The sequence below is a fragment of the Manis javanica genome, chromosome 9, assembly GCF_040802235.1.
Source record: "Manis javanica isolate MJ-LG chromosome 9, MJ_LKY, whole genome shotgun sequence".
NCBI classification, from domain to species: Eukaryota; Metazoa; Chordata; class Mammalia; order Pholidota; family Manidae; genus Manis; species Manis javanica.
The window spans coordinates 74,267,356-74,282,135 of record NC_133164.1 but is presented as its reverse complement, the minus strand read 5'-3'; the positions used below and the strand labels follow the sequence as shown (position 1 = coordinate 74,282,135).

Genomic DNA, 14,780 nt, shown 5'->3' with positions numbered 1-14,780 from the left:
CCAAACTCACTGACCTTGCCTCCAGTTCCAACCCATTCTCTTCAATACTAACAAACCCCCTCCTCACCTGGCTCTGGCCCATTGCAGGCCCCATAATAGTCATTCTTCTCGTCTGTCTCTTCTTACCCTGTATAATAAAGTTCATCAAATCCCAAGTCGGAAAAATCTCTAATCAAGCTTTCAACCAGCTTTTACTCAGGAACTACCAGCTTCTGGCCACAGAAGACCCCTCACCCTCACGTGACCTCCTCACCACATGCTGAGATGGACCCCTCTCTCCGCTGGAAACTGTTCCTGGAAACAATGGCCGCAGACGCCTGGCTCCTGACACCCATATCCTCTTGGCACCATTGGAATCAACAGGTCCTCAACCTATGGTTACAGGGAACCTTCATTGATTTCCAACCTGAAGAAGTCCACTTCTACTCATCCTTACTGTGGGGAGTCCTATCAACTCTTTCCTCCCAATCCTCAAACCCTCACTCCCTTCTCCGCCCCTGTTCAGCAGGAAGCAGTCAGAGAGAAAGCAACGTCCACAAACCCATAGAGGAGAAAGGGGGGAATGAAGAGTCCCCACCAGTAAGATGGCAAACTTCCAGCTTCTTTTCGGGGTCCTCGGTTCCCGCCGGCGCCACCTGAAGCCCAATCACCTCTCGCCCCCCTCCCAATCCCAGCACCTAGCCAACAGCCACCAGCCCCGTAGAAGTAACACCACAATCACCCTATGCCCCTTCCTATATAACCCAGTACCTTTCCCTAATAAAGCGGAACTCTCCGGTGAATTGCTGTTGTGTGTCGCTCCTTTCCTTTCACTTCTGAAAAGTTCCAGCAAGGCACATTTAAGAGAGCCTATGTGATCAATTGCTATTCTTGCTGCACTTATGTAAATAATCATGCCAAGGGTTTTGAAGCTAAACTTATTTTACAAACAAATTAGCCTTAGAATGGTTACCCCTAATAATTTAGAGAGAAAAGAAACGTATTTCAATATTAGAGCTTTATGGATATTAAATTCTAATACTGGTCATTGTGAAATGGACTGGATCCATAATTCTAGTTTCCTCAAAATATCTGCCTATAGGACTCGCCAAACATTTCCAATTTTCCCCCATCATTTCAATTGAGCTCTTATATAGGCCATGCATTCTTAATCTTCTTATTAAATTTGTTTCCTCCGGATTACAGAAAATCCAACTCCAGATGTTGCTCACACTGATGAAGACATACATCAGCAAACCCACAACCTAGCTGTATCCTCCCTTCAGGTGCCCCTGTCCATCTTGGCCACTGCCAAGACAACTCCATGACTCCTCCCCTCCCTGACAGACAGCAATGAACTACTGGACTCATAGGTAGGGGTCAATGCCCCTCCTCAGCAGGAAGCAGCTATAGAAGAATGACTGACACCCATTTTCCCTTGAAAAATTTCAAGGGTCCACATTCCCTGATGGGGGAAGATTACAGTGGGTGGATAGCTAGACATGAGCAGGGAGTGGGTTGGGGACTTTGGCCAATGTTAACATTTGGTTAGATGCTTGTTTATATTCTATACGTTCCACGTAAACTATTCTCTCAAGATGTGGGGAAGGAGGGTATAGATACCAGACCTCCAAAAACTGACAAGGTCCAACATGAAGAACTTGACCCTGACTTCACCTCAAAGTACATCATATGCTCATTAGCATGCTAAAAAAACACACCCCTTGGCACCATGACAGCTCAAGAAAGACCATTTAAGGCAAAAAAAGCTTGTCACCCTATTTCCCAGAAATCCACTTTCTATTTTCAAGAAAACCCCACCTAAAACCGGATGAAATATTCCACCCCCTCTGAAGAGGAAAGTATATAGCAATCCAGGCATACTTAAAGAAGGAATAACAATCCCAAATGAATAGTCTAACGTCACAATTATCAAAATTCGAAAAACAAGAACAAATGAGGCCTAAAGTCAGCAGAAGGAAGGACATAATAAAGATCAGAGAAGAAATAAACAAAATTGAGAAGAATAAAACAATAGAAAAAATCAATGAAACCAAGAGCTGGTTCTTTGAGAAAATAAACAAAATAGATAAGCCGCTAGCATGACTTACTAAGAGAAAAAGAGAATCAACACACATCAACAGAATCAGAAACAAGAAAAGAAAAATCACAACAGACTCCACAGAAATACAAAGAATTAGTAGGGACTACTATGAAAACCTATATGCTAACAAGCTGGAAAACCTAGAAGAAATGGACAACTTCCTAGAAAAATACAACCTTCCAAGACAGACCAAGGAAGAAACACAAAAATTAAACCAATTACGAGCAAAGAAATGGAAGCGGTAATCAAAAAAACTACCCAAGAACAAAACCCCTGGGCCAGATGGATTTACCTCGGAATTTTATCAGACATACAGAGAAGACATAATACCCATTCTCCTTAAAGTTTCCCAAAAAACAGAAAAGGAGAGAATACTCCCAAACACTTTCTATGAAGCCAACATTACCCTAATACCAAAACCAGGCAAAGACCCCACCAAAAAAAAAAATTACAGACCAATATCCCTGATGAACATAGATGCAAAAATATTCAACAAAATATTAGCAAACTGAATTCAAAAATATATCAAAAGGATCATACACCACAACAAAGTGGGATTCATCCCAGGGAAGCAAGGATGATACAACATTTGAAAATGCATCGACATCATCCACCACATAAACAAAAAGGACAAAAACCACATGATCATCTCCATAGATGCTGAAAAAGCATTCGACAAAATTCAACATCCATTCATGATAAAAACTCTCAGCAAAATGGGCATAGAGGGCAAGTACCTCGACATAATGAAGGCCATATATGATAAACCCACAGCTAACATCATACTGAACAGCGAGAAGCTAAAAGCTCTTCCTCTGAGATCGGGAACAAGACAGGGATGCCCACTCTCCCCCCTGTTATTTAACATAGTACTGGAGGTTCTAGCCACGCCAATTAGACAAAACAAAGAAATACAAGGAATTCAGATTGGTAAAGAAGAAGTTAAACTGTCACTATTTGCAGATGACATGATATTGTACATAAAAAACCCTAAAGACTCCACTCCAAAACTACTAGAACTGATATAAGAATACAACAATGTTGCAGGATACAAAATTAATACACAGAAATCTGTGGCTTTCCTATGCACTAACAATGAACTAATAGAAAGAGAAATCAGGAAAACAATTCCATTCACAATAGCATCAAAAAGAATAAAATACCTAGGAATAAATTTAACCAAAGAAGTGAAAGACCTATACCCTGAGAACTATAAGACACTCTTAAGAGAAATTAAAGAGGACACTAACAAATGGAAACTCATCCCATGCTCCTCGCTAGGAAGAATTAATATTGTCAAAATGGCCATCCTGCCCAAAGCAATATACAGATTTGATGCAATCCCTATGAAATTACCAACAGCATTCTTCAATGAACTGGAACAAATAGTTCAAAAATTCATGTGGAAACACCAAAGACCCCGAATAGCCAAAGCAATCCTGAGAAGGAAGAATAAAGTGGGGGGGGGAATCTCACTCCCCAACTTCAAGCTCTACTACAAAGCCACAGTAATCAAGACAATTTGGTACTGGCACAAGAACAGAGCCACAGACCAGTGGAACAGAATAGAGACTCCAGACATTAACCCAAACATATACGGTCAATTTATATATTATAAAGGAGCCATGGACATACAATGGGGAAATGAGAGTCTCTTCAACAGATGGTGCTGGCAAAACTGGACAGCTACATGTAAGAGAATGAAACTGGATCACTGTCTAACCCCATACACAAAAGTAAATTCAAAATGGATCAAAGACCTAATGTAAGTCATAAAAGCATAAAACTCTTAGAGGAAAACATAGGCAAAAATCTCATGGACATAAACATGAGCGACTTCTTCATGAACCTATCTCCCCATGCAAGGAAAACAAAAGCAAAAATGAACAAGTGGGATTATATCAAGCTAAAAGGCTTCTGTACAGCAACGGACACCATCAATAGAACAAAAAGGTATCCTACAGTATGGGAGAATATATTCATAAATGACAGATCTGATAAAGGGTTGACGTCCAAAATATATAAAGAGCTCACACACCTCAACAAACAAAAAGCAAATAATCCAATTAAAAAATGGGCAGAGGAGCTGAATAGACAGTTCTCCAAAGAAGAAATTCAGATGGCCAACAGACACATGAAAACATGCTCCACATCGCTAGTTATCAGAGAAATGCAAATTAAAACCACAATGAAATATCACCTCACACCAGTAAGGATGGCTACCATCTAAAAGACAAACAACAACAAATGTTGGCGAGCTTGTGGAGAAAGAGGAACCCTCCTACACTGCTGGTGCGAATGTAAATTAGTTCAACCACTGTGGAAAGCAGTATGGAGGTTCCTCAAAATGCTCAAAATAGACATACCATTTGACCCAGGAATTCCACTTCTAGGAATTTACCCTAAGTATGCAGCACTCCAGTTTGAAAAAGAGAGATGCATCCCTATGTTTATTGCAGCACTATTTACAATAGCCAAGATATGGAAGCAACCTAAGTGCCCATCAGTAGATGAATGGATAAAGATGATGTGGTACATATACACAATGGAATACTACTCAGCCATAAGAAGAAAACAAATCCTACCATTTGCAACAACATGGATGGAGCTAGAGGGTATTATGCTCAGTGAAATAAGCCAAGCAGAGAAAGACAAATACCAAATGATTTCACTCATATGTGGAGTATAAGAACAAAGAAAAACTGAAGGAACAAAAACTGCAGTAGAATCACTGAACCCAAGAATGGCCAAAGGGAAAGGAACTGGGGAGAATAGGAGGGAAGGGAGGCATAAGGGCAGGGAAGAAGAAAGGGGGTATTACAATTAGCATGTATAATGTGGGGTGGAGTATGGGGAGGGCTGTGCAACACAGAGAAGACAAGTAGTGATTCTACAATATCTTACTTCGCTGATGGCCAGTGACTGTAATGGGGTTTGTGGGGGTGACTTGGTGAAGGGGGGCCCCTAGTAAACATAATGTTCTTCATGTAATTGTAGATTAATGATAACAACAAAAAATTATTCCACCCCTGCTTAAACTCTGGCTATAAAACCACCCAATCTGAACCCCACCGTGCTGCTCACCTCTGGAGCATGTCTGCGCTCCCTCCTTGGATGTGTACTTTGCTTTACTAAGGTGCCCTTGTCCATCTTGGCCACTGCCAAGACAACTCCATGACCCCTCCCCTCCCTGACAGACATGGAGGATATCTCTTTGCTTGCAAAAGAAAAAAATAATAGAAAAATGGTCAAAAGGTCTGAAAAGAAACTTCAGAAGAGATATCCTCATGGCCAATAACTATAGGAAAAGGCACTGAACATGACTGGTCATCAGATAAACACATTTAAGACCATTTTGAGATACTGAGATATGTATCATTACATGCCCACAGAATAGCTAAACTTTTCTTTTTTATGACATTTCCCAGTGTTATTGTGGATGTAGAGCAATAGATACACTGCTAATGAGAAAGGTAAACTGAAACAACCTCTTTGGAAAACTGCCTGGCAGTACCTACTAAAACTCAAGAGACATACATGCAACAATCCAGCTATTCTACTAGATATCTAGGGATGCATACATATATTAGAAAGTGTTTATAACAGTGTTATTTGAAATACTTGAAACGCCAATTCATACACCCATCCACAGCACAATGGGTAAATCAACGTTGGCATTTTCATACAATTGAATACCAAATAACAATGAAAACTAATGCTACATGTAACAAGTAATGTATCCCACAAACATACAATGTTGAGCAAGAAAAGCCAGACTTAAAAACACATAATTTAAGATTCTGTTTGTATCAAGTTCACAAACAAGTCCAGTGTATTGTGATAAAGACCAAGAAAATGATTATATATATCATGGGCTACCTGTAATGTTCTTTGTTCTTAATCAGGTTGGTGTTTACATGTTATGTCACTAATGATCTGTGCACTTTCAAAAAAGGAAAATTTGTGAAGAGAAACTAGAAAAGGCTAAGAAAATAAGTTTTGAAGAGAAAATGCCAAAAACACTAGTGGCCAATGTCTGAAGAAAAGTAAGCAATGATTTAGTTATCTTCAAACATACACAATATACCAAAAAAATCTTTATGAGATTCTGACCAACACTTCATTACCAGCCTAACATCACTAAACTAAAACTATCTATTGAACTCATTCACCTAGTTGAAATGTTCTTAAATTGCATAAAAATTTGGTAGGACATTTTCTTAATGTATTTTCTTTGTAAGATGAGGGTAATGCAAACAGCAACACAAAACAGGGTGTCATGGCATGTCTATCCTTGATACACTTAAAAATCATTAGAATGTCAAAGGCTGAACCAGATATGCCCAATGAATTCAAAGCAGGAAAAAACAAAGCTTCTTGTCTTGACCCTGTTTTACAATGCTCATAAGTAACAATACAGAAGTTAGAACTAGGAAATAATCACTACCTTTCCCAATTAATTTGCACTGTTGTATACACATCAGTATTTTTCTGGTCTTTAAAGTATTCACGACTCTGTGCAACAGTCTGAAATACTTAGCCAAGACCAATGACATTTTTCATCTCTTCTGCTTATTTGGTTAAGACATTTAATGAGGATGTCAAAAGGGTACATTTTAGCCACATGTTGTACAGAGCAGTAATGAAAATGCATGTTTACAAAATGGGGAACTGTTTCAAACATGCTTGGTCACCAATATTCTGCACAGTTCTGCTACTGCTTTAGAGACACCACTGGCCCGAGTATCCACAACTACTTGGCAAGAAGGAAGCCAATGGTCACAAGATTTGTCCCTCAACAGTTCCTGACCATCCATATACATCAGTCAATCCACACTTGACTCTATGCCATACTCTACTGACCTCCCCCTCAGCTCCAGAATATCTAAGTTGACTTATATCCCAACAGAGGAACCTCTGACTTCAGTCCCTGAGTATCTCTCCCTTCTGATAGTATGTACAGTATGCACAGATTGCTCTGTCTTAACTTCTCTGTTCAACTGGACTCTGTGGTATTCAACTGTTGAATGAAAGAAGCAATACACAAACAGTGGCGGGCATCCTGGTAAAAAGTGAGATACCAGAAAGAGATACTTTCCAAATCAAACAAAGTTTGAACACTAAAAATAACTAAACCATTTAACATTTCAATTCTTCTGTATTAAACACAAAAAAAACCCCAATAGCAACAAACATACTCAGTGCTGAGTTCCTTGGAGGTATCTCTGTCTAGGGCTGGGGCAGAAACTATACACAATAGGCCCTGAAGCATCTTGGAGTGCCAGAAAGCAAGTATGTGCTCAAAAACACAAAGAATGGATGCATGTCAGAGGGACACAGGAGCCAACCTGGAAGGAGCCTCCCATGACCACAGATGGAACAATCTGAACAACAAAATAAATGACATGGTAATAGATAACAGCCAAAGGATAAAATATATGTGAGTCAAGAGTGATACAAAAATGATTTAATAACTAGGTAAAGGGGGGGAAGGGACAAATCTTCCTTTCAGAAGAATGCCAAATCATATTAAGTAGATATTCACCCTTCTAGAAGGAGGCCCCCCACCTTGAATGCAGGCTGGACTTAGTGACTCCTTCCCAAAGAATACAGAAAAGGTAAGAATAGTATCTCTATTTGCAGAAATCTGGAAAACAAGGTTCAGATCGCCAGTGGTGCTGTGCGGATATCATGTGCTCCAATCTGATGTGATGAGCCCTTTCCCTCTCATCACAAATGCATAACCCCAGTCTAGTTATGAAAGCATTAGGAAAACCTAAATGGAAGGATAGTCTACAAATCTCCTGACCAGTACTCTTCAGGACTGTCAAGGTCATGGGAAATCAGGGAAGTCTGAGAAACTGCCACTGACCAGAAGAGACTAAGAAGACATGACAACTAAATGCAATACGTATCCTTGATGGGATTCTGGAACAGAAAAAGGATATTAACAGAAAAACTGGGGAAATCCAAATGAAGTCTGCAGTTTAATTAACAGTAATGTGCCAATGCTGGCTTCTTAGTTCTGACAAATATACCACAGTAGTGTAAGATGGTAACATTAGGGAAATTGGGTGAGGGGTAGAGAGGAATTCTCTGTATTCTCTTTGCAACTTTTCTGTAAATCTAACATTATTTCAAAATAAAAATTTTATCAACAAACATGATTTTTGGCAACAGACATTTTTTTAATAGTTTTAAACAAATGTTTGGAAGAGGGGGTTTCTTTTTTTCTACTTAACCAACAGGAAACAAACGGAAAATATAACATGGCTCCAGTGGCACTGTTACGGAAGTGGGATGGGAACTCTTGCCATTTTATATAACCTATGATGCAGGGAAGTGATTCTGACCTTGCAGATAAAACAGAGTGTGACTCATCATCTCTTATCAACATATAGTCCTTGGTAGATCAACAATTCATTTCTTGTAAAGCTGAGTCAAAACTCTTAGTGAGACTAATGACTTCCCAAGAGTCCCAACTTACTTAGTACAAAAATGTGTATATAACTAAATTCTTTCCACGGCAGAAATATAGATACAAAACCACAAATGCATTATTCCAAAATTTCTCCCAAAATATCTATGGCCACTTTCACACAATCCAACACAAATGAAACATGCTAGAAAGCAAACTGGAATGAAAAGTGACAACAATCTTAATCAATTATGGCTAAATTTTTTTTTTTTATTTCCAGGTTGGAACTCTTTATTTTTATTTATTTATTTATTTTTTTGAGAGGGCATCTCTCATATTTATTGATCAAATGGTTGTTAACAACAATAAAATTCTGTATAGGGGGGTCAATGCTCAATGTACAATCATTAACCCATCTCAAGCCTAATTCTCGTCAGTCTCCAATCTTCTGAAGCATAACGAACAAGTTCTTACATGGTGAACGAATTCTTACATAGTGAATAAATTCTTACATGGTGAACAGTACAAGGGCATTCAACACAGAAACTTTCGGTTTTGATCATGCATTATGAACTATAAAGAATCAGGTCAAATATGAATATTCGTTTGATTTTTATACTTGATTTATATGTGGATCCCACATTTCTCCCTTTATTATTATTATTTTTTTTATTTTTAATAAAATGCTGAAGTGGTAGGGAGATGCAAGATAAAGGTAGAAAACATAGTTTAGTGCTGTAAGAGGGCAAATGTAGATGATCAGGTGTGTGCCTATGGACTAAGTATTAATCCAAGCTAGACAAGGGCAGCAAAACATCCACGGATGCAGATTTCTCTCAAAACAGGAGGGGTGAGGTTCTGAGCCTCACCTCTGTTGATCCCCAATTTCTCACCTGATGGCCCCCCTGCGACTGTGCCTGTCTTAGGTTGTTCCTCCCTTGAGGAATCTTACCCGTCTCTGGCTAACCAGTCATCTTCCGGGGCCATACAGGGAAATGTAAAGTTGGTAAGTGAGAGAGAAGCAATTATGGCTAAATATTTTAACTTTGCAAATGACCATCTGAACATATCATTAAGACCGCTAGGGGCCTATGTAAATGAGTGGGCTTGAAGTTGCATTAACTTCACAGTAAATTTATCACTGTGTTTACATCACTCATGGAAACTTGAACACTGCTTTCACATAGTAGGAAGGCAATGCATACTTTTAAAATTGAATTAATCCTACATATTTGGATATATTCTTCAAATAGATTAATTTTTACCTATTACTGTAATTGCTAAGGCCTTTCGCCAGCCCCTTATACCATCATTTACCCCAACCTCTAGCCTGGACACACACATATACCTCAAATGTCCCTTTCATTTAATGATCAAGAGGTGAATATTCAAGAAATATACCAACAGTGAAGAAAAACTAATGTTTTTGAACATGTTTTACGATTTAAACCTTCTCCACAATATTCTCTTTTTAATAGGATGTTATTCCAAGACTATTTCCCCCACCAAATTAGCATGAACCTTGCTGAGAAGCTTGACTGATTATAATCCTTTTTTCAAATCCCAAACTCCATATGTTCCCTATACTAAGTGATCACTTTATTAATATGCATGCAGGCTTTCACTGTTCCTCGCAGGAAAAGCTATTACCAATCTTAAGATTATTTTAAATCAAGATGTGGTCTTAATTTTTTAAATGCCCTTTATACATGTAAAGCTAAAGGTACATCAAAAATTTTAGACCAAAATATGAAATATTATTTTTGTCAGATGGTATTTAAAGCCCAAGGCTTCTTGAGACCATCCAGTGGTTCAAAGCTCTAATACTACTGTTAGTAATAATTCTTTGTGGCATCACAGGAAAAACAAGTTCTGATTTTGTGAAGATCTGGAATATAAGCTAAATTCCATCAATGACTACTTTCTAAAGAGTGTGTTCTTAATGCCTGTTAGGTGCATGGTGACAAACAGCACTTTGTGTATGTAGATTCTGAGGGTCTTTAACTGAATTCAACTCACTTAACAGTGTGAAAGTAAAAACTTCCTCAACCTGTGTCTTATTATGACACAAGTGCATAAACATGGAGGAAAATAAAAATTTTGAGTAAGCCACCTAATTAGAACCATAAGCCCTCCTGATTCTAAGCAAGGTATCACCTCCTGTCATCAAAGAAATACTTAATAAAATACATTGCTCACTTTAAAATCCTAATCCATAATTTAATCATTTTCTTAAGATATCTTTTCAAGAATTAATTTTTCCTCTTTCTTTATCTCCTTCAGTCCTGTATCACACTGCTTTCATGACCACATTAGTATATAACTTGAATTCAGATATAACTTGAATGCTAAATGAACAGCAGAGGGAACAGCGCCCAAATGAAAGTTATTCACTCCACTGTGAATTACAACCAAGATCCATTTCTCCACACTCAGCATAATCCTAGGCACCATCCACCATCAGCTAGACCAATGGTTCTCAAGAGAGGACGATTCTACCCCACAGGGGGCACTTGGCCAGATCTGGAGACTTTACTGTCACAACTTTGGGGGAGGAGGCAGGTGGTCACAGGCACCTCGTGGTAGAGACCAAGGACGCTGCTAAATATCCTATGTAGGCACAGGACAGCCCCCACAACAAACAATCACTCAGCCAAAAATACCAGCAGTACTGAAGTTGAGACCCTGGCCTAGACATCTGTCCCAATTCTGAGTAAAAATGCAGAACAGCTGGACCACAGGCACAATGGTGGTGTAAAAGGACCACAGGATTAGGGGAGAACAGGAACTAAAACTTACCGAGTATCTACACACACATGCCTTGTGTCAGTCACTTTACATAGATCATCTCACTTAAACCTCTATCCTGTGAAAAAAAGTAATTTATTCTCATTTTACAGATCAGAAGCTTGTACTGAGGGAGGTTAAGGAATTAACTCAAGGTCACTCAGTTACTAAGGGGAAGAATCATGAGCCAAATTCAAACAACTCTTTTCATTCCACAATACTACAAAGCCTAGTGGTTAAAAGACCTGGATTTTATTCAGAGTTACCAATGTAAATTTGAGCAAGTCACATAACTTCCCTAAAGCCCCATTTAGAAATAAACCTAAGGATAAAGTGTGAATACATAAATGCTGCTGATTGCCGAGAACGTATAACCATGTTAAACACCCTACAATGAAATAGAATTTCCTAGAATGGAAATGTCATGATTACCATTTTTTCTTAAAAGTAAGATTTACACATGTGCACAGCACCAAATTATTCAGCATTTTTAAGAATCAAAATTAAATGTTCAGAGAACACTGTGCCTTCCACAGCCACAGAACTACAGTTGAACTTTGTAGGTCCACTAATAGGCAGATTTTCAATGAATACATTAGAAAGTTTTTGGAGATTTTCAACAACTTGAAAAAAACATTCTTTTTTCTAGCTTATTTTGTTATAAGAATACAGTATAAAATACATATAACATACAAAATGTATGTTAATCCACTGTTTATGTTATCAGTAAGGCTTCTGGTCAACAGTAGGCTATTAAGTAGTTAAGTTCTGAGAAAATGAAAAGTTATACACTGGTTTTCAACTGTGCAGGAGGACTAGAACCTCTAGCCCCCTCACTGTTCAAGTGTACACTTAAATCCTGAAAGGAAATAAATTGTTGAATATAAACAATATTTTAGTATGAATTTCCTAAAGATTTTTAATCAATCAGCCCCAAAATGCTCAAGATTAAGACAACTTCCATTGGGCTTTCTCCACAATTGGTAGCAGAGCTCATGACAGAACTAAGGAAGAAGAGAATGGACTACAAATCCATTTCAGCTGCTGCAGAAAATAACTCTTATTATTCTCTCCATAAAGATAGAGTATTACATTGAGGTCATGATGTTATCACACATATCAATGATGCAAAACAATAATTCATTTCAACATAAGGTTCTCATTTTTTCAAAAACTACCACCAGAATCCATCACTCTTCAACAAGTAATCTACTAGTAGGTCCACAAACAACTTAAACTACACTTTTCCAGGATCAAGTTCAAGAAACAAAAAGTATCTTTTCATATCATATTAACACACTGTAAATAAATTATACTTGCAAGTCCAAGTTTAAAAGCAATAAACATCAAATAAACTAGAGAACATTTTAAATAATTTCAGAAGACTTGTAAGAGAACTGACATTAAAAAATAAGCATTCTAAAATTTGTTTACCAGAAACTCAAAAAAAAATTACTGTTCTGGTGTAATTGAAAGATTGTTTCATTAAATATCATTTCAGTAACTAGTTCTGAATTACATCTTTCACCTTAAACATTTTGACACTTCCATCAACTTTCTAAAAGTGAGAGTGGATTACTTTTCTGGTTTTCAATAGACTTGCCTCTCAGAAGACTGAATTAGATAAAAACTGATGGGAGAAACCTATTATCAACCGCCTCCCCCTCATCAATAGGCATTTGAGTAAGCCCTAGCAGTATGCTGATGATGAAGTCTTGAGGAATTTTCATAGGACAATGACCTAATACCCGACAACCTGTCAACTTTTTACTTCACAAGCCTATTTTTAAATCACAACAAATTTGAATGTACAGGTAAATAATAATTATAACTTTCAGGGACTAAAAATCTCTTCTTCCATTTCTCCCCAAAAAGTAGAATTCTCCTCAGAGTTCTTTATTTCCAAACAGAGGAAATACTGTCGACAAACTTTTAAAAATGCTATTAGTTGACTACTCATTCCAAAAGGTAAATTTCTGACACCAGAATTAACTATCCTTGACAAGGTCTCACGTGAACCTTTTATAACACCTAGCACATCACATATACAACCACAAGAAAACAGCCACGCATGTAAGGATGCATTCGCGGCTTACACCAAAAGGCCCACCCATACCCTTCCCAGACCAGCCGCGGGCAGCTGTCCCACGGCGGGGTGTACAATTACCAGCACTCTCGGCGGGCCCGCACCCCTGCTACCTAGGCCCGCCCGGACGCCCCCATCACAGCCCTTTTGGTGCCGCTGCCGCCCCCACCCAAGCTCTGACCTACGTGGGGCCCCACCTGACCATAGGCCCGGCTCCTCCCCGGTCTCCCGTGGGAGGTGACGGTCGCGGGTAGGAGGAGCAGGGCCCGGGGATTGTGAGGGAAAGGGGGCCCCGGCGAGTGCCCTACGACGAGGACGCAGGTCGGCGGCCTCACCTGCGGCTGGTGGCGGCTCTCCGGCCTCGTTGGGCGCCAGGGTGACGGCGCCGTCCCTCCAGACGCGGATCTGCGCCGCCGAACGCAAGCGGCGGCGAGGCTGGCAGCGGCCGGCGGCCGCCGCGCGCAGGGAGCCGCAGCACTGGTAGCATACGGCCCACGCCTGCTCCTCGTTGATGGGCTGGTTGTAGAGCCGCAGTATCTCCTCCAGGCTCAGCGCGTCCTGGGGGCCCCCTGCAGCTCCGGGGTCTGGCGGCCCCTCGGCGCCCGTCGGCTGTGCTGGCTGCTCCGTGCTACCCGCCGGGCCCGGCGGCTGAGCCATCCCGCGGGTCGGCGCTGTCCTCGGCCGCCGCGCGGTGTGCGAGTGTCTCTTCAGCTCCGGAGCATCGTCCCGGCGCGCCGTGGCCTCCTCATCCTCGGAGCCGCCCCGCCCAGCTGGTCGCGCGCGCCGCCGCAGGGGACGGGCGCGGAACAAGGCGGGCTCGCAGTGGGCGAGCGGCGGGCCTCGAGACGCCGCAACAGCCCTACCAGGCCGCCGCCGCCGTCGCCGCCAGCCCGTAGCTACGCGATGGCGTCCGCCGGCCACGCCCCGCGGCCGCCGCGCGCTCTGTGCGAGGGCTGCGAGCCGCCCCGCCGGGGTCCGCGCGGCCCGCGGCTCGGGTCTGCGCTCCGGCCTACGCTCCGCCTCCGCCCGACCGCGGCGACCTGTCACCACCCCAGAGAAGAGGGGCGGTCACAGGCACTGATTCCCCCACGGAATTGGTTTGCCAGGTCTCACTAGCCTGGAGTGAATTCCTAGGGAATGAATGGCTACAGAACCACTCGGCTTGCGGCCGCCACAAGAGCTGACCACGGCCTCCCGCCGGTCTCCGCGGCGCCCGCGCCCTCTTCAAGCTGCCGCGCCATTTCTCCTGACCAGCCCACGGCTTACGGCTCCCGGCTCCCGGCCTCGCCCCTACTTCATTCCCCGCACCGTGCTCTCCTCTTTTTTGGGTAGCTATCGCTATCAACGTCCCATATAATTTACTTAGGTGTCTTATTTATTGAATACCTCCTTCTCCATTCCCATCT

The 14,780-nt window shown here is 41.1% G+C and overlaps 1 protein-coding gene across 3 annotated transcripts in view; it reads right to left on the bottom strand.

Annotated features, from left to right (window-relative positions):
• SPIRE1 (spire type actin nucleation factor 1) overlaps positions 1-14,412 on the bottom strand; it is a 322,037-nt gene extending 307,625 nt beyond the window's left edge. Inside the window, exon 1 of one of the 3 annotated variants that reach the window (XM_073212799.1) lies at positions 13,710-14,412. In XM_073212799.1, the coding sequence (XP_073068900.1) occupies positions 13,710-14,031 (322 nt within the window). In that variant the 5' untranslated portion in view covers positions 14,032-14,412. The remainder of the gene's footprint in view (positions 1-13,709) is intronic. The other 2 variants (XM_037001038.2, XM_073212800.1) reach the window with 2 other exon arrangements.
• Between the last annotated feature and the right edge of the window lie 368 nt (positions 14,413-14,780).